The sequence below is a fragment of the Aethalodelphis obliquidens genome, unplaced genomic scaffold, assembly GCF_003676395.1.
Source record: "Aethalodelphis obliquidens isolate GAN/ISIS:26980383/991018 unplaced genomic scaffold, ASM367639v1 scaffold62, whole genome shotgun sequence".
Classification (NCBI taxonomy): Eukaryota; Metazoa; Chordata; class Mammalia; order Artiodactyla; family Delphinidae; genus Aethalodelphis; species Aethalodelphis obliquidens.
This window is the reverse complement of record NW_020838006.1, coordinates 9259070-9279877: the sequence shown is the minus strand read 5'-3', so window position 1 is coordinate 9279877 and position 20808 is coordinate 9259070. Positions and strand designations below refer to the sequence as shown.

General features: G+C 41.1%; 1 protein-coding gene across 3 annotated transcripts in view; it reads right to left on the bottom strand.

Annotated features, from left to right (window-relative positions):
* Positions 1-20734, bottom strand: part of OXSR1 (oxidative stress responsive kinase 1) — a 99425-nt gene extending 78691 nt beyond the window's left edge. The window contains exons 1-2 of one of the 3 annotated variants that reach the window (XM_027088134.1): positions 20338-20734; positions 4113-4225 (exon numbers count right to left, since the gene is read on the bottom strand). In XM_027088134.1, the coding sequence (XP_026943935.1) occupies positions 4113-4225; positions 20338-20407 (183 nt within the window). In that variant the 5' untranslated portion in view covers positions 20408-20734. The remainder of the gene's footprint in view (positions 1-4112; positions 4226-20337) is intronic. The other 2 variants (XM_027088135.1, XM_027088136.1) reach the window with 2 other exon arrangements.
* Positions 20735-20808: the final 74 nt, after the last annotated feature.

The window sequence follows — 20808 nt, the reverse complement described above, 5'->3', positions numbered from 1 at the left end:
AAAGTATACATATACAAATATATATATGTATGTATAACTCAATCACTTTGCTGTACACCTGAAACACTGTAAATCAACTACAACTAAAAAAAATTAATAAAAACAAACAAAAAACAACCACAACAAAAAAAAGGAGGCTAGCAGGAGAGCCATAAATTTTAAAGATAAAAAGGGCCTTAAATATTCCATTTCTTCTCTTCTATTCCTCTTAATTCCCCTTGGAGTTACCCTTTTCCCTTTCCTTTCAAAAAGAAAAAATATACATATTAAGTGCTCTGCAAGAGTGGTATATTCATTCTGACTCAAATTTCCCAGCAGCTTCCTCAACACTCATAAGTGATTCCACCCCTACTCATGAAAATGCTTTCCTGAAAGTCCTTTATTGTCTGCTAATACCAGATCTTTTGTCTGGAATTTTCAGTTCTCCACCTGAAGCCATGTTTTAATGATGGACTGTTCATTCCTTCTTGAAACTCACTCATCTTGATTTCTACTATTTACTCCCTGGTTTTTTGATTACTCCGATGTAGGTGGTTTTCCTCCACTTCACACTATTCAGTCAGTTTCCAAGTAATGTTAATTTATTCATTCACTCATTCAGAGTGAACAGTCCCTGCCCTCATAGAGTGCTCATTCTAGTACTAACAATTTTTCCATCTATAAAATGTCTAGGGAATTTGTGTCTTCCTTTCCATTATCACTGTCACTGCCTGAATTTAGTCTCAATATCTCTTTGTGTTCTTCAACCTATGGGATGCAACTCATATGGGCCATTAAATAAATTTAGTGGATCACATTAAAAAAAAAAAACAAACAAAAATACGATAGAAAATCAGAGAGCATTCCATATAATTAAGAATTGTTTTACGTAAGGTAGATAGCTAGTGGGAAGCAGCCACATGGCACAGGGAGATCAGCTCGGTGCTTTGTGACCGCCTGGAGGGGTGGGATACGGAGGGTGGGAGGGAGGAGACGCAAGAGGGAAGAGATATGGGAACATATGTATATGTATAACTGACTCACTTTGTTATAAAGCAGAAACTAACACACCATTGTAAAGCAATTATACCCCAATAAAGATGTTAAAAAAAAAAAAGAAATGCTCAAAAAAAATTGTTTTATAAAAATGTTTCAGTTATATTAATATATAAAATCATATATATTCATAATGTTAATATATAATATGCTATTCTTTGCTGATCTTAAACCCCTGCCCAGCAGGGTCTCCATCTCTGCCTCTTCAAAGTCTTCCCAGCCCAGGTGGCCCAGGACACAAACATCTCCACAAAGGCCTCCACTTTCATAACTGGTAGCTCCCTTCTTCCTCTTATTTCAACACAGTACTTACACCTTTCCTATGCATTTGTCACACTCTGCCATGTACAGCTGGCAAGAGCCTTAACTCTTCAACTAGATTGTGAGCCTCTTGGCAGAAGAAAAGACATCTTAAGCCTCTTAATGGTCCCCTCAGATGTTTGTTCAATGAATCTAGTCCTAGCATCTACCAGAGGAGAGAAAAATCTCAATATATTACATAGTTGCCTTTCTCAGAGAAAAGTCTGTGAGTAAAATCTCTGGAGAAAATAAATGTAGTAAGATTTGACAGCCGATTTTGTGATCACACTTAGCAAAGGCTGTCAAACAAGAAAACATTTTGACAAGAGAAAGGAGCAATATACTGCGTCCTCACTAGTAACTGTCACACACATTACACACCTGTAATTGGTTTACATCAGTACTCTCTGGAGAACCCAGAGCATCCTTTCTGCATAATAATAAAGACAGTTTTGAAAATAAAATTTAAAATCACAACATCAAAAGCTTAGTATGGGGCTTCCCTGGTGGCGCAGTGGTTGAGAGTCTGCCTTTCGATGCAGGGGACACGGGTTCGTGCCGCGGTCCGGGGAAGATCCCACATGCCGCGGAGCGGCTGGGCCCATGAACCATGGCCGCTGAGCCTGCGCGTCCGGAGCCTGTGCTCCGGAACGGGAGAGGCCACAACAGTGAGAGGCCCGCATACCGCAAAAAAAAAAAAAGTTTTTTCCAAATACCGTATGCTAACGCATATATATGGAATTTAAAAAAGCGGTACTAATAAACCTAGTGGCTGGGCAGGAATAAAGAAACAGACATAGAGAATGGACTTGAGGACATGGGGGGGGGAGGGGAAGCTGGGATGAAGTGAGAGAGTAGCACTGACATATATACACTACCCAATGTAAAACAGATAGCTAGTGGGAAGCTGCTGCATAGCACAGGGAGATCAACTCGATGCTTTGTGATGACTTAGAGGGATGGGATTGGGAGGCTGGGAGGGATGCTGAAGAGGGAGGGGATATGGAGATGTATGTATATGTATAGCTGATTCAATTTGTTGTACAGCAGAAACAAACACAACACTGTAAAGCAATTATACTCCAATAAAGATGTGAAAAAAAATTTTTTTAAATATTGTTTTTCTTTAACAATAAGAATTAATTTACAATTTAGACTTCTTTTATGATCACTGCAGTTCAAATGCCCAAATGGTGCTCTAAGGTATTGCTTGCATCTGTAAATCCAAGTTCGTCACATAGCGTTTCAATCAGCATCTTCTTCCAAGTGTGTGTTCTCTCACCAAAGACAGCCCTAGATCACTCCAGCACCCCAACTCTTCAGCTTCTGCTTATGCATTACCAACTCCTGAAGAAATACATTTGTCTCATCTGCTGAAAGTTCAATATATAATTCTATTATCTTTTACTTTATTCCAATTATTCCCTAAATACACACTACAGACTACACCAGAAATTAAACCCAATCCAGGACTGATAGATCATACCAGTCTTAGTTCCTATCTTTTCTACTATTAGCTGTACATGATCTTAGAGAAATTACTTAACAATATAACAATATTAGTGCATATATGTGTAGCAGTTTATGGTTTTCAAGTACTATTCATTCAATCTTCAAGAAAAACCTCATAAGGGACTTCCCTGGTGGCGCAGTGGTTAAGAATCCGCCTGCCAATGCAGGGGACACGGGTTCGATCCCTGGTTCGGAAGACCCCACATGCCGCGGAGCAACTAAGCCCATGCGCCACAACTACTGAGCCTGCACTCTAGAGCCCGCCTGCCTAGAGCCCGTGCTCTGCAACAAGAGAAGCCACCGCAATGAGAAGCCCGCACACCGCAACAAAGAGTAGCCCCCGCTCACCGCAACTAGAGAAAGCCCATGCGCAGCAACGAAGACCCAACGCAGCCATAAATAAATAAATTTATTAAAAAAAAGAAAAAAGAAAAACCTCATGAGGTACACAAAGCAGAAGCAGATATTATTTCCAATTTAAACCAAAGAAACTGAGGATTTAAAAAATTAAATGATTTGGAAAAACTATTTCATTTCCCTTGCTGAGTACTTACTATATACTTAAAAACTACTCTAGGTGTCATGGAGCATAAAAGTACAGAACAATCCCTGTGTGGCTAGCTTTTAACGCCACAGAACATCTCATGCAGCTGTGGATCCTTGGGATACCCTTTCTTCTCCCTGACCCTAGCCCTTGGAGAAGCCAATGCTGCTGGGGGGTCATTCTACCCCTCATCCTGCAACAATGGTCAGAATGCAGGTTGGTACCATGTTCCTAGAAGGCTAAAGCCTTTTAAAGGTATTTCATTTGACCCAGAAATCACAATTGCATGATACTATTTTAAGGAAAGTGAGAAGTAAGCAAGCATTGTTTATAACAACAAAGAGGAAACAAAAATCATCCAATACTAGAGAACAGGTTAGATAAAGTATTCAACCGAACACTACATACATATTGAAAGTTACATTAATTCATATTTATAGACATAGAAAGAATTCTATGATAAATTTTTAATTGAAAGGACAAGTATATGGTTACATTATTATGAAAATACAAAGATGTTTAAATGTGCACATATAGCAAGTGTCAATCTCAGAATGAGAGGACTATAATTTTTTTCTACTTACCTGGATTTTATAAATTTTACAATAAGCATTACTTACTAATGAAGAAATCACAAACCTTTTTAAAAAATAAAAAACAAAAAACTTCAAGTTATTTCCCACTCTAACATGAATATACAAGAAATACGAGAAGTGCATACCAGGAGTTCATCCATGCTAGTTTGACATTTCTCAAGGTTTATCCGTTTGATCGCCACTTTCTCCTTTTTAGGGGCACAATATGCTGCTTGGACCACAGCCGTTGCTCCACTCCCTAAAGATAAATATATAAGTGAGTAAATATGTAGAGGGGTAGATAAAAACAAGACATTTTAAATTCCTACACAATTTAAACAAGAGAATAATTCTTAACTTATTCTTACACTCAACAAAAAATGCAGAGAAACACTCTAAAAAGTAGGGTGTCAATAAAAGCAAAAGCCTTGAGCATTTCATAGAATTGTCAATAAATACACACACACACACACACACACACACACACACACACACACACAAATAAAAGTTGCTTGAGTTCCAGATGTTCTAGAATATGATGGTGTAGGCTCACATTTCCCTGCTCTTCTCCTCTAAATACAACTAAATACCTTAGAAATAATTCAACAATCATAAAGACAATCTGAAAGGTGGAAAGAAGCAGATGGGCTGGCTAGGACCCTCAGGATGTGAGGAAAAGCACTACTGTAAGCTCCCTGGGTTTTTCTTTTATCTCGCACATATCCATGAGTGGGCACCAGAACAGCCTGCTTCCTGGAACCAACAGGGATAGACAAACAGACAAATGAGAAAAATCCTTTCCAGCCAAAGGACTGTGAAAGGGGAAGCTCAGTAGCAACCTAGAAGACAGATTTCCCGATCCTTATCCAGGACAATCCACCCAACCCACCACAGCATCGGCAGGGTCTCCACCCCACACCCAGACAGCAGCAGGCCAGATGCACCACAGGGGCAACTAGGTCCCTGCCCCACACCCGGGGAACATCCAGCCAATCTGCCCACAGCAGCAGCAGAGGGGGTGGGGGGCGGAAGGGGGGGAACCAGACCCACACCCACCTGTCAACCAAGGTAACACCTGCAGAGATTAAATAGGAGTCCTGCTGTGCCAGAAGAATAAAGCAGAAGATAATAACACTGCCAGAACTCTGAAAACTCACTTATCGTAAGAATTACATAGCTCACAAAAGGAGGCCAGGACTTACACATTAAATCTAAGTAGAGTAACTGCCTACTAAAATAGAAATTTTAAATAGGATCAGGAGTCTCCTAACATTAATATCCTAAATGTCCATCACACGATTTAAAAAAGGAAAATCACATCGTCACACCAAGAACCAGGAAAAACACACTTGAATGAGAAAAGACAATCACACTGATAGAAACACCAAAATGAATTACTAGTTGGAATTATCTGACAAGAATTTTAAAGCAGCCATCATAAAAGTGCTTCAACAAACAGTTAAGAATTATCTTAAAACAAAATTAAAAAATAGAAAAGCCTCAATAAGGAAACAGAAGTTACTAAAAAAAAAGCACCAACTGGAAATTATACAACTAAAACATATAATTTCCAAAATATAAAACCTGCTGGAGAAGCTCAATAGAAAAATAGAGATAACAGGATAAATTCAGTGAACTTGAGGATAAGATCAATAATTTTACTCAATCTAAACAGCAGAGAGAAAACAGACTGAAAAAAAGAACAGAGCTTCAGGGAGAAGTGGAATAATAATAAAAGCTCTAAAATCTGTGTGGTAGGTAGAATAATACCCGCACCCCAAAGGTGACCACATCCTAATCCTTGAGACCTGTGAATGTTACCATAGATGGCAAAAAGACTTGGCACATGTTATTAAATTAAGGATGGAAAGATGATCCTGGATTATCTGGGTGGGCCCAATTTAATCACAAGGGTCTTTATAAAAGAGACGAAGGAGGGTCAGAGTCAGAGAAGATGAGACAATGAAAGCAGAGGTAAGAGTAATGGAGTCATGAGCCAAGGGAGGAACCTTGAAAACATACTATGTGAAGTAAACCAATCACAAAAGACCACATATTGTATGACTCCATATATATGAAATGTCCATAGAACAGGCAAATCCATAGACACAGAAAACAGATTAGTAGTTACCAGGGGCTGGGAGAAGAGGAAAATGGGAAGTTAATGCTTAATGGATACAATTTCTTTCTGGGGTGAGGAAAATGCTCTGGAATTAGACAATGATGATGGATGCAAAACACTGTGAATATACGAAAAAAAACTAAACTGTACACTTAAAAAATGGTTAGTTTTTAACACAACATTGTATAGCAATTATATCTCCAATAAAGATGTTAAAAAATGGTTAGTTTTATGTTAAGTGACATATCTTGATCTTTTTAAAAAAGGGAATACTACATACTACAAACAATTTTAACTCATAGTTCAACAATTTAGAAAAAAAGGAAGAAGCAGGAGCACTTTCCAACTCATTTCATGAAGCCAGTATTACCAACACCAAAACAAAACAAAGACATCACAAGAAAAAACAAAACAAAACAACTACAGACCAACACCTCTCATGCACTTAGCTGCAAAATCCTTAACAAAATGTTAGCCAATTGAATCCAGCAATAGATACTACACCACAACCAAGTAGTATGTATTCCAGGTATGCAAGGCTGGTACAATTAAAAAAAAAAATCAATGTAATACACTGTATCAACAGGCTAAAGAAGAAAAATCATATGAGCATATCCACTGACACAAAAACACTTTATAAAAATTCAACACCATTCATGATAAAAAAGCTCTCAGCAAACTAGGAATAGAGGGGAACTTCTTCAACCTCATAAAGAACATCTACAAAAAAAAAAACCTTACAGCTAACATCATTCTGGTGAAAGACTGCCTTCCCTCTAAGATTGGGAAAAAGGCTAAGATGTTCATTCTTATCACTTTTATTCAACATAGCACTGGAAGTCCTAGACAACACAATAAAGCAAGAAAAAGAAATAAAAGGCATCCAGATTGGAAAAGAAGAAATAAAACCGTCCCTGTTTGTAGATGTCATGACCATCTATATAAGAAAAGCTTCTAAAACTAATAAAAGAGTTTAGCAAGGTTGCAAGATAAAAGGTCAACACACAAAAACCAACTGCATTTCTATATACTAACAACAATCAAGTGGAAACCAAAATCTTAAAACACAGTATCATTTACAATTGCTCCCCCCAAATGAAACATTTAGGTATAAATCCAATAAAATATGAACAGGATCTATATGCTGAAAATTACAAAATACCAAACAAAGAAAACAAAAAAGACCTAAATAACTGGAGACTTACCATGTTCCTGGATTCGAAAAATCAACACAGTAAAGATGTCAATACTCCCCAAATTGACTACATATAGGTTTAAGGCAATTCCTATCACACTCCTGGCAAAGTATTCTGTACACATAGACAAGCTTACTCTAAAGTTTACATGAAAAGGGAAGGCCCTAGAATAATCAACACCATAGTAAAGAAGATGAACAGGGCTCCCCTGGTGGTGCAGTGGTTAAGAATCTGCCTGCCAATGCAGGGAACACGGGTTTGAGCCCTGGTCCAGGAAGATCCCACACGGCGCAGAGCAACTAAGCCTGTGTGCCACAACTACTGAGCCTGCGCTCTAGAGCCCTCGAGCCACAACTACTGAAGCCTGTGTACCTAGAGCCCCTGCTCCACAACAAGAGAAGCCACCACAATGAGAAGCCTGTGCACCAGAAAGACCCAATGCAGTCAAAAATAAAATAAATAAAAATAATTTTAAATAAAAAGAACAAAGTTGAAGGATTCATACCATCCAATTTAAAGACTTATATAGTTCCAGTAATCAAGACAGTGTGGTATAGGCAGAGGGACAGACATACACACATACACACAAACACAAAAACAGAACAGAGAAACCAGAAATAGATTCACACAAATGTGCCACAGTGATTTTTGTGTGTGTGTGTGTGTGGTACGCGGGCCTCTCACTGTTGTGGCCTCTCCCGTTGCGGAGCACAGGCTCCGGACGCGCAGGCTCAGTGGCCATGGCTCACAGGCCCAGCCGCTCCGCAGCATGTGGGATCTTCCCAGACCGGGGCACGAACCCGTGTCCCCTGCATCGGCAGGCGGACTCTCAACCACTGCGCCACCAGGGAAGCCCCCCACAGTGATTTCTGACAAAGGTATAAAAGCAGTTCAACAGCGATGGAATAACCTACTAGAATGGCTAAAATAAATTGTTTTAAGTGATAACACAAATGCTGGTGAGGATATGGTTAAACTGGATCACTCATACAATGCAGGCAGAAATATAAAATATGGTATAGCCACTCTGGAAAACAGTTCGGCCATTTCTTTTAAAACTAAAAATGAACTTGTACAACTCAGCATTTGTATGACTGGGTATTTATCTGAGAGAAATTAAAATTAAAAATTAAAATTTTTCTGAGAGAAATTAAAAATTCATATACAAGTTTCTGTTCACACAGAAACTTGTACATGAATATTCACAGCAGCTTTATTCATAATAGCTAAAAACTGGAAACTACCCAAATATCCTTTAACAGGTGAATGGTTAAACATATGGTACGTCCACACAGACAAATATTACTCAGCAATAAAAATGAACAAACTATTGATATGCACAATTACTTGGATGAACCTCAAGGGCATTATGCTGAATGAAAAAAGCCAATCTCAGAAAGTTACATATTTTATGACTCCATTTATATAATATATAACACTCTTGAAATAACAAAAATAACAGCAACAGAGAACAGATTAGTGGTTGTCAGGGATTAGGGATGTGAGTAGACAGGTTAGGAGGGCTACAAAGGGGTAGCCAGAGGGACTTTGTGGTGGAATACAGTTCTGTGTCTTGAATTTAGTGGTAGTTACACAAAGGTACACATGTAATAAAACTGCACAGAACCATACACACATGCACACAAATGAGTACAGTACACATACAGATAGTAAGCTCTAAGTTCCGTAGATTGCTTAAAAAAAAAAAAAAAGCCTAGGCTTCAATCCATTACCCTTAATAAAATAATCTTCAAGGTCCATTTGCACTATATCACTCATCAGATCACTAAACCACAGCCACTACTTGATACTGTACTTTTTTTTAAATTTCATTTATTTATTTATGGCTACATTGGGTCTTCATTGCTGCGCATGGGCTTTCTCTAGTGGCAGCGAGTGGGGGCTACTCTTTGTTGTGGTGCGCGGGCTTCTCATTGCGGTGGCTTCTCTTGTTGCGAAGCATGGGCTCTAGGCATGTGGGCTTTAGTAGTTGTGGCTCACAGGCTCAGTAGTTGTGGCTCGTGGGCTCTAGAGCACAGGCTCAGTAGTTGTGGTGCACAGGCCTAGTTGCTCTGCAGCATGTGGGATCCTCCCCGACCAGGGCTCGAACCCGTGTCCCCGGCACTGGCAGGCGGATTCCTAACCACTGCACCACCAGGGAAGTCCCAATACTGTACTTCTTGATAACTCAATGCTTTAACTTATTTTCCATACCCTGGATGCAATTTAGTTTTCTCCATCTCCATTCCTCTGTGTAAACCATTCACCTTGCTTGCTTTCTACATATTAATCCATACCTCCCCCTCCTTTTAAAGCCCAAGTCAAAACTCACCTAACCAGGAAGCTCCATGGAAAACACACTTAGATTCAAACAAACTCTGCCACCATTAGCAGGGTAAGTCTTGGTTCCCTGATTACGTGCTTGGAAATGGCAATGCTCAATAAATGTCATTATTGTTCATTTATTTACCTATTATCTTCCTATTAGACATTTAAACTGTTAAAAGACATAGCTGTGTCTCCTCAAGTATTTGATATAGGGTAGGTTTATTACGCTTCTAAAGTACTTGAATCTTTACCAAAACACATGAGGATAAATTATCCTCACCAACTCCCCATCTCTAGCCATACCACTTAAACTATAGTTTTTTTCAATGTTTTAATCACGGGTTCTCCTGTACATACAGCCTTGGATAGAGATGAAATGTAAACAATAAAAAAGAAAAAATGTACAATCATTAAATTCTTTCTTCCTTCCTCTCCATTTTCTCATTTTCTTCCCAAATAGAAAGTAATTTCAGGGACTTCCCTCGTGGCGCAGTGGTTAAGAATCCACCTGCCAATGCAGGGGACACGGGTTCGATCCCTGGTTCGGAAGACCCCACATGCCACGGAGCAACTAAGCCCGTGCACCACAACTACTGAGCCTGTGCTCTAGAGCTCGTGAGCCACAACTACTAAGCCCAAGTGCCACAACTACTGAGCCCGAGTGCCACAACTACTGAAGCCCATGAGCCTAGAGCCCATGCTCCACAACAAGAGAAGCCACCGCAGTGAGAAGCCCGCGCACCGCAACGAAGAGTAGCTCCCACTCACCGCAACTAGAGAAAGCCCGCGCCCAGCAACGAAGACCCAACGCAGCCAAAAATAAATAAATAAATACATTATTTAAAAAAAAACTAATTTCACAACAATGTTTACAAAAGAGGGCATGGGGGAAGAAAAATATTGAAAGCATGTTGTATTTTACATGAAGCATTCTACTCAAAATTGCTTTTTCTTAATATAATTACTGTGCGATACATATTTTTTTAAATAAATTTATTTATTTATTTTTGGCTGCACTGGGTCTTCATTGCTGTGCGCGGGCTTTCTCTAGTTGCGGTGAGCGGGGGCTACTCTTTGTCATGGTGCGCGGGCTTCTCATTGCGGCGGCCTCTCCCCGTGCAGAGCACGGGCTCCATGCACACGGGATTCAGGAGCTGTGGCTTGAAGCAGAGTGCAGGCTCAGCAGCCGTGGTACATGGGTCCAGTTGCTCTGCAGCATGTGGGATCCTCCTGGACCAGGGCTCGAACCCGTGTTTAGTGCATTGGCAGGCGGATTCCCAACCACTGTGCCACCAGGGAAGCCCCACAATACATATTTTTTCTTTCTCTTCTTTAAAGCAGGTTCCTTCATGAGGAATTTTTCAAACCACAAGTCAACTTACTGGGTTTCAACCATCATTTTTCTTAGAGAAAACAGAATCAAATTAGAAACCATCAGTATGTATTGCACACAGTAAAAGTAAACATTATCTATCAACTATACTTCAATTAAAAATACATAAAAAAATAAAAATGCAAATATTATCTTGTAAAACTTTTACTTCAGTGTAAATACACACGAAAATATGTAAAAGGTAACTGTTAGGAATGGTTTAGTCAAAGTGTGAAAGCTACTGTTCTAATGCCAGCAAATAAGCACTGGCTTAATATGAAGAATAATATAATGGAAAATGTTAAACAATTTCCAATAAAGCATCCTAATTCAGAAGTTCACTATTTTACATGTTTTGCATCCTCCATGCACCATCCCCCATGTCCCCTCTTCCACTCTTCTGTCCTCTCCTAGCTGGTTCTTTAACTGCTATGTTAGTGTACATTACACACCAGAATGGATTAAAGTGAAAAACCATGACTGAGCTTTCTCCTGAAATCCTTCAAACTGGGTAATCTTATCTCTTGAAACAGAAAAGGAGCTGCCCAAAGGCATGAGCGGGACTAAAAAAAATTTCACAGTCTCCCTCCACTTTACTAGATCCTGAAATTTAAAAGAGTAAGCAAAAATATGGATTTTATTCCTACCTGTGAGGAAAAAATAAATCAAATGAACCAAATCAACTGAAGATATTTTCCCCCAAAATTCTGACCAACCATCACTATTACAGATACATATTCTAAAGATTTTAAGTATTTTTCAGTAAGGCTTTAACACCAACTAAAGAGCTAGTCCAGACTGTTTATTCTGAAAGATGACTAAGGCACTGTCACCTGAACCATGGAAAATACAGGACTTTACAATTTCATAAACCTTTTTCTGAATAAGCCCTCTTGTCAGAGTCATACTGAAAATTAAAGCTCCTTTACAGAAACAGCTGTAAGGACAGTCATTATCATAAAAATCACGCTCTCTCTCCATACAAAGATGAAAATAAAGACACTGCCATATGCTCTGAGTAATTATTCAAGCAGCCTGATGGTTTTGCAATGAATCATCTCTCGCTCCTGTTCACTCTGGTGATCTCTATCTCAACGGATATTAACCCCATCCTTCTGGATGCTCCTGCCAAATATCTTGGATACTTCTCACATCCAATCCAATGGCATATCTCTAAATTCAAAATATGCTACACCAGCGTCTGACTGCTTCTCACCACCTCCACTACTACCTCTCTCCCCTGGATAACCTCTCCTACCCTCATATCCTTAAAAAACTATTCTCCACGTAGCAGCCCAGGTTGTCCTTTTAAAACATAAAATCGTACACAAAGCAAAAGCCAAGTACCACAATGACTTACCACGCTTCATACCATCTGATGGCCAGGACCATCCATCCCTACCTACCACCTTACTCTCCTGATCTCTTCAACCGGTCTGCCTCTTCAACCTCTGAATCAGCCACCCTTACCAGCCACCCTTACCTCCAGCCACCCTTACCTCATTATTCCTTAGTCACATCAGTGTGTTCCTTCTTCAGGACCTTTGCGCTCCTGATGTTCCCTCTGCTTAGACCAAGCTACCTACAGACAACCACCATGTTCACTTCTCCACCTCCTTCAGGTCTTTCCTCAAATGTCACCTTCTCGGTGAGGCTGTCCTTGACCTCTTTAAAATTCACCTCTATCCCTAGCAGTTCGCAACCCCTTTCCCTACTTTATATTTGTCCTTCATCACCACCACAAGGGATTTCTGTCTGTCTGCTTTGCTGCTGTATCTCTGGCATCCAAATAGTGCCTGACACACAAGTGGAGGTCAGTAAATATTTGTTGAATAGATTCATGACTCAAGTAGTGGCATATATTTTCAAGAAAAAAAATTTTTGCTCATTTGGGGCAGAACAAACACAAAAATAGCCCAGTCTTCACAGGCATTACCTCATTATTACCATCGTGAACGTTACCATTTATTGAGCACTTACTCTGTGCGCCAAGTACTATGCTGAGCACTCTCCTTACTTGCACTTCTTTTTTTCCATCTAATTCTCACAATAATCCCATGAGTTAGGTATTATTGATCTTACAAAGCAATGCAAGCAAAGGTAAGACTTAGGTCATAAATTAGTAAGATGCAGAGTAGGGCCTAGAAACCAGAACTACATGACGTTTCAACACCATACTCTTAATTGGTAGGCAACTGACTCTTTAAAGCTAACATTAACTGATTATTTATGTGTCAGGTTAAATTATTTACTTGCAGTGTCTTATTTAACTATTTTAATTAAAATAAAAAAACCCGAGGCCAACATTTTTAGTTGCCTAGCCAACATACAGTTTTCCCTTCTTTAATAAGAGAACTTTTACCTATTTTGCTTTAAATAATAACGTGCTTGGATAAAAAGTTTCATTTCATTTGCAAATGGCCAAATGACACAGTTCTGTCCAATAAAATAGAAATGTATCACTGAGTAAGGCTTCCAGGAAAGAAAGCTCTTTGAAAGGGAGCCAGTTGAGTTGTCATGTGACTTTGTCCTTTTACCATATTCTTCTGGCCTGGAACACAAGCACAAGGCTAGGGGTGGAACAACTGCCTTGCAACTATGAGAACGCAAGTCAAAGTGCTAACTGGAGTGGAGTGAAAAACTACGAGCCTGGGTGCCTAATGGCACCTAGGCTGTCACTCCAGTTTTCGTGTCATATAAAGGGAGCAAAAAAGTATTTTATTAAGCCACTATTATTTGTTTTCCATTACATGCAGCCAAATGCAATCCCTATTTGATACAACCCTATGAGGTTGTTGGCCCAATGCTGGCCTTATTGAAAATGTTATCATAGCTAAGTCTTCCAATCAGGGGGAGAAAATACACTAACCATTAAGCATCACTCTATCAATAGAAAATAACGGCTTTCACATTTATGGAAGAGCTAGAGGTGGGATCCTGGAATCTGTATTTGGAAACCAATACTTTAGACATCGAATGTGTAGCTAGTGAACAACTAATGAAAATTTAAAAGGGTAGGGAAAGTAGAGAATAAAGCTAGTAGGCTGCCTTCACCACAGTATCAAAGGTAGGTGAATCACACCTTACTAAAAACAGATCTTAAAGAACAATTTTCTAAACCTAGGCTGAGGTAAACAGTAAATATTTGAGACTTTTAAAAATGCATGGTAACACGGGACTTCCCTGGTGGCACAGTGGTTAAGAATCTGCCTGCCAATGCAGGGGACATGGGTTTGATCCCTGGTGCAGGAAGATCCCACATGTCGCAGAGCAACTAAGCCCATGCGCCACAACTACTGAGCCTGCGCTCTAGAGCCTGTGAGTCACAACTACTGGGCCCGTGCACCTACAGCCCATGCTCCCCAACAAGAAAAGCCACTGCAGTGAGAAGCCCGTGCACTGCAAAGAAGAGTAGCCCCAGCTCGCCGCAACTAGAGAAAACCCGCATGCAGCAATGAAGACCCAACACAGCCAAAAAATAAATAAAAAGTAAAACAAAAACCAAAACAAACAAACAAAAACCAAAATGGGCTTCCCTGGTGGCGCAGCGGTTGAGAGTCCGCCTGCCGATGCAGGGGACACGGGTTCGTGCCCCGGTCCGGGAAGATCCCACATGCCGTGGAGCGGCTAGGCCCGTGAGCCATGGCAGCTGAGCCTGCCCGTCCAGAGCCTGTGCCCTGAAAGGGAAGAGCCCAAAACAGGAAAAGCCCCGCAAACCAAAAAAAAAAAAAAAAAAAAAAAGCATGATAACAAAAGCCACATGGCACAGCCCTTGACAGACTGGTTTCCCACTTTGCCACTATATTGTGTCGTGGGCAATAAAACAGGTGGCAGGGCCTTACACTGCTATACTACCATGTCCAGCATAAATCCTTAAATCCATCTAAACCTGAATAAGATCTGGAAGTAAGAAAAAAAAAAGATGCAGTGATGGTCCAATAAACATTACAACAGATTCAAAACATTACAAGATTACAAGTGTTACAAGATTTCAAATCATGTATTTCACATTTTATGGCAGTACCAAAAATTAGGAAACAGAAAAAGAAGAAAAAAAGAAAGAGATAACAAAGAGATTGTATGAAGTAATGAATACAAGCTAAAAGCTTCCTGCAAACAACTACAACAACAACCTGCACAACAGCCCCAAGGACATGGGTACCATTATTCCCATTTTACAGACAAAAAACTGACACTAAAACAGTTATATAAATTGCCCCAGATCAGATAGGTAGTAAGAGCTAACGCCAGGATTTGAATCCAGGTCGGTCTAACCCCAAAGCCCATACTATTACAGTTGCTTCAACACACGTCAAATACAGTACAACACCTGGTCAGAAGTGCTAATGCAATAGTAGGGGTTAGGAAGGAGCTCAAAAACACTGAAAAGATAAATGATTAATATTGAGACCAATACTACATCTTTTACAAGTAATCATACTTAAAGTTCAAACCTTTGCCAAAGCATGCTTAAGATGATACAATTCTTTAAAAGGAAGTCCGTTTTTTTTTTGCGGTACGCGGGCCTCTCACTGTTACGGCCTCTCCCGTTGCGGAGCACAGGCTCCGGACGCACAGGCTCAGCGGCCGTGGCTCACGGGCCCAGCCGCTCCGCGGCATGTGGGATCTTCCCGGACCGGGGCACGAACCCGTGTCCCCTGCATCGGAAGGAGGACTCTCAACCACTGCGCCACCAGGGAAGCCTTAAAAGGAAGTCCTTTGAATTCCCAACTTGTATGCTTTTATTATGTTCTAGGAAGGGAATTTTCTCTTCTCTATAAGATTTTGCCAGAAAAAGAGAGAATAAAACCATGCGAGAAACTAACCCCAAATACAGTCCTAAGTAGCACATGTGAAAAAGATATATAGTTCAAATAACTGTATGTGCTTTGACGAGAAAGGAGACAGCATTATACCATTTCCTTAAAATACAATCCCTTGGAAACAGAAAATTCAAAAAGATTCCCCCAAGCCTTTTTTGCCCAGACTTCAACCATTTATTTCCTGAAAAAAAATAAGTATAATCTGAAGAAATTACAAAGATTCATTTGGAAAGCTACTTACAGCTTATTACAAAATACTGTATTCCAAACATTTTGGCATGGAAGCAAAGTTAGAATAAGCATGCACTGCTTTACTGAGCCTTGCTACTTGTACTAGGCTGTAGTTCAAGGAAAAACTTTTTTTCCTCCCTCTTGAGAAGATGGGGTGAGAGAGTGTGTGAGGAGTGGAGTGGAAGTACATTAAGAACTTTCAGGAACTTATTAATGAGAGAGAGAGAACATTAAAAAAAATGACAAAATAGGATACACAAAAGAGAATAAATCTAACTATATCTAAAAGGGTTATCTACAAAATATCTGCTCCGATCAGTTTTTTTCATTGTAAGGATATTTCCTTTAAAAGGTGAGATTATGGGGCTTCCCTGGTGGCGCAGTGGTTGAGAGTCCGCCTGCCAATGCAGGGGACACGGGTTCGTGCCCCAGTCCGGGAAGATCCCACATGCCGCGGAGCGGCTGGGCCCGTGAGCCATGGCCACTGAGCCTGCGCGTCTGGAGCCTGTGCTCCGCAACGGGAGAGGCCACAACAGTGAGAGGCCCGCGTACCGCAAAAAAAAAAAAAAAAAAAAAAAGGTGAGATTATGACCACCATCTTTAGATACTTCCAAAAACCAATCAAATGCAGATGCAGAAATAAGGATCCTGGATTAGGCGACAGTTGGACACCAGTACTAGCTCTGCCCATAACTAGCTCTGACTTTAGACAGGTCATTTTACCTTCCTATGTCTCAGTGTCTTCATCTGTAAAACAAGATGGTTCACCTTACCTCACACCTTACAGAAAACTTAACTCAAAATATATCAGAGGACTAAATTTAAGAGCTAAACTATAACAGAAGAAAACATAGGAAAAAAAATCTTTGTGATGTTGGGTTACTAAAGATTTCTCAGGACTTCCCTGGTGGTCCAGTGGTCTGCGCTTCCATTACAGGGGGCGCAGGTTAGATCCCTGGTCGGGGAACTAAGATCCCGCAAGCTGTGGCACGCCCCCCCCCGCCCCCCCAAAAAAGACTGAGAGTAAATATTTGAAATCATATATCAGGTGAAGGACTCATATCCAGAATGAATACACACCCTCACACACATCTCTATAACTCAGTGAGAAGAAAACAACCCAATGGGCAACACAAATGGGAAAAAAATTTGAATAGACATTTTACCAAAGAATAGATATGAAAAGCTAATAAATAAGCACATGAAAAGATACTCTCTATTGGGAAGAGATATGAGAACATATGTATACGTATAACTGATTCACTTTGTTATAAAGCAGAAACTAACACACCATTGTAAAGCAATTATACCCCAATAGAGATGTTAAAAAAAAAAGATACTTTCTATTATTAGTTATTACAGAAATGTAAAACAAAACCATGATCAAATACCACTTCACATCCACTAGGATGGCTATAATCAAAAAGACAGACAACAAATGCTAGCAAAAATGTAAAGAAACAGGGACCCTCATACAGGGCTGATGGGAATGTAAAATGGTACAGTCACTTTGAAAGTCTGTCCATTTCTTAAAAAGTTAAACATAAATCTACTATATGACCCAGCAATTCCACTCAAGAAAAATGAACCATGGTCACATGAAGATTTGATGTAAATGCTCATAGAAACATTATTCCAAATAGGCAAAAAGCAGAAGAAACCCAATGTCCATCAAGTGGTGTCCAATGAAAAGGAATAATGTACTAATACAGGCTACAACATGGATGAACGTCAAAAAACATTACACAAAGTAAAAGAAACCAAACACAAAAGATCACATATTATATGATCATATTTATATGAAATTTCCAGAAAAGACAAATCTATAGAGACAGAAAGTAGATCTGTGGTTGCCTTCGGCAGGGAGTGACTGCAAATGTACATGAGGCATCTTTCTGGAATGATGGAAATGTTCTAAAATTGGATTGTGGTGATGACTGAACAACTCTGTAAATTTACTAAAAAACTATAGTACTGTAAACTTAAAACAGGTGGATTTTATGGTATATAAATTGCTTTTAAAAATGAAAAAAATTATGCTACGTGAATGAAGCCAAACAAAAAAAACTGCATATTACATGATCCCATTTATATGAAATGTCCAGAAAAGGCAAATCTATGGAGACAGAAAGTAGATTTGCAGTTGCCTGAAACTGGGGGTAGGAACAGGGATTAACTGTAAACAGGCACAAGGGATCTCACTGGGGTGATGAACATATTCTAAAACTGTATTATGCTGATTGGTGCACAACACAATAAATTTACTAAAAATCATTTAATTTTATATTTAAAAATGGGTGAATTTTATACTAAAAAATGGGTGAAATTATACCTCAGAGTAAAATTGTTTTTAAAAATAAGGTGGTCAAATCACATTGGAGTTAACTTTTTATCCACAGACTACTTTGAGTATAAGATGAAGACTAACCCTAACCCAGAGGCCTGAGCCTCCCTTTTGCTCACTCACAGACACCTTATTGGTCTGAGGACACCAAATTAACAAGTTTCTAAAGCTCTAGAGCCTTGTGCAATCATAATAGCAAGGGCATTCGGAACAACTACAACCCTCCTCTTCACCCTAGAAAGATGTACAACTTACCAGAAAGAAAATCAAAATTCCTTTTCTAAAATGATAAGGACCCCCTTTCCTTACTTTTTAGACATCATTTTGGAATTTCCCACTTAATCCCTTTTTTCAATAAGAAACTCTGATTGAGGGCCTCAGAAGCAATCAATCAAGACAGAGACCTAGCTAGCTGTCTTTAGAACCAACCAGTATACATCAAAGACCCAGCATGTAGTAAAGATCCATGAAGTGGCTTAAGGAAAAAGATGTGCTGTCTTTCAGATAAAACTTAGGCCAGATTTGTTTTGAAACAAGAAGTAAAGTGAAAAAAAGAAATGTGACAAAGTTTCTCTAAACACCTACACGGTGCAATAAACACTACCCACCCTGCCACCACCCCCCACCCCGCCACCACCCCCCACCCCGCCAAGACAGCTAAGGAGTTTTCAGCCACTCTTTGTTATAAAACTAATTTAGGACTGGATGCTGATCTGGCAAAGCAGACAATCTCCTTCCTCCAACACACAAGGGTCTGCTCGTGTCTGTTGGATTGAGCTTCTGTTTAGCTAAACCCACCCCCTTTTGATTTCTAAAATCACTAGATTATTGTTGTCTAACAAATACTCCCCTCATCCCCAGTCCCCACCCTCCCCCAATCACTGTGCCTCTGTGAGAATTACAATCCATGTTTGTGCAAGTTTTGGTCTCTGCCAACTGGTATTCCCAGACCCCCTTCAAATCCATTCCACACACAATAGCCAGGTCCATCGGATTGTTTCATGTCTTTGCTTGAAGCCCTCCAATAACACTTAAAATAAAATTCCAAAATCCTTTCCTTGGCTGAGAAGATCCCTAAAATCTGGCTTCTCCCTTACCTTTCTAACCTTACCAGTCTTCTTTCAGGTCCTAAAACACACCAAGCTCTTTCCCTCCTCAGGAGCCTTTGCATTTCCTCATCCCTCAGTCGGGAAAAAATTTCCCTAGGCTCTTAAGACTCTCTCATCCTTCAGTGCTCAACTTACATGTAAACGCCTCAGAAAAAGCATCTTCCTTGAAATTGCCCCAACTAGGTCTCCACGTTATCCTCTATCAGAACATCTTGTTTATTCCCTTCCTAGCACTTGCCAAAACCTATAATTCTTTTTATTTACCTACTTACTTACTATCTACCTCCCTGACTAGAAAGTCAATTCCAAGCAGTCCTAAGTTGTGTCTACATCGCTCAGTGCGGTACCTGCAGCTTCATCTGGAGAGGATCCCCAGCTCTACCGCAGCAACGCCTGGCACTTCGTGCGGGTTCTCGCACGGATGCGGGAGTGAACAAAAGCACCCTAACCCATCAACCCCCGAATAGCTGGCCGTGCCCCCAACTGCAATACCCCATTTCTCGCACCGCCTCGTAAAGGCCTGTCCCATACCTTCACTTTTCTTTCTCTCTCAGACACATCTGTCTCTCAGGTTCAAACATCTGTCACTACACAAATCTCTGGTGAGCCTCTCAAACCCCACCCCACCGCGCCGCACAGGCGCGCCACTCAAAATCCCCTCCATGCCTTGCACGCGCTGCACAAACCTGGAGCCTCACCCACGCTCCCTACCAACCCCCGGGCCACTCGAGCGCCCACGAATATCTGGGAGCCCTGCGCTCTCCGAGCTCCCGCGGGTCCCCTCGTTCCCGCGTGTCACCCGCCATCCAGCGCGGCGCCTCCCCCCTCCGCGGCGCCAGCTCTCACCTATCACCTCCTGCAGCTCGTAATCGTCCCTGTTGATGGACCAAGGAAGGGCGCTGGAGTCCTCGGACATGACGGCGGCACGGCACTCAGCCCTCCCTCAAACTCGCTGACCTCCGTCTTCTCCTCGCCGCGCCTCTCCCCACCCCCAACCGCTGCCGCCGCGCCCCCACCAACCGCCTCTGGAACAGCCACGGGTCGACGGCGCCTGGCGCCGGGTGGCCGCGCGGCAGAGCAGCGGGGGGCTCGAAGCACCCGCGGACCTCGCCTCCTGCTCCTCCGCGGCCGGCACTCCCCTGCCCGGCCCAGGTCCCGGTCTCGGCCTCCGTGGCAGCAGCTACAGGAGCTTCGCCTCGGCCCAGCCCCTCTGTCCCGCCCTCCACCCCAGCCCCACGCACGGGCCAAACTTTCCCTTCTCCCTCCACCTGCCGACACGCAGCGCGCTGACGTCACCGCGCCGGGCACGCCCCGCCT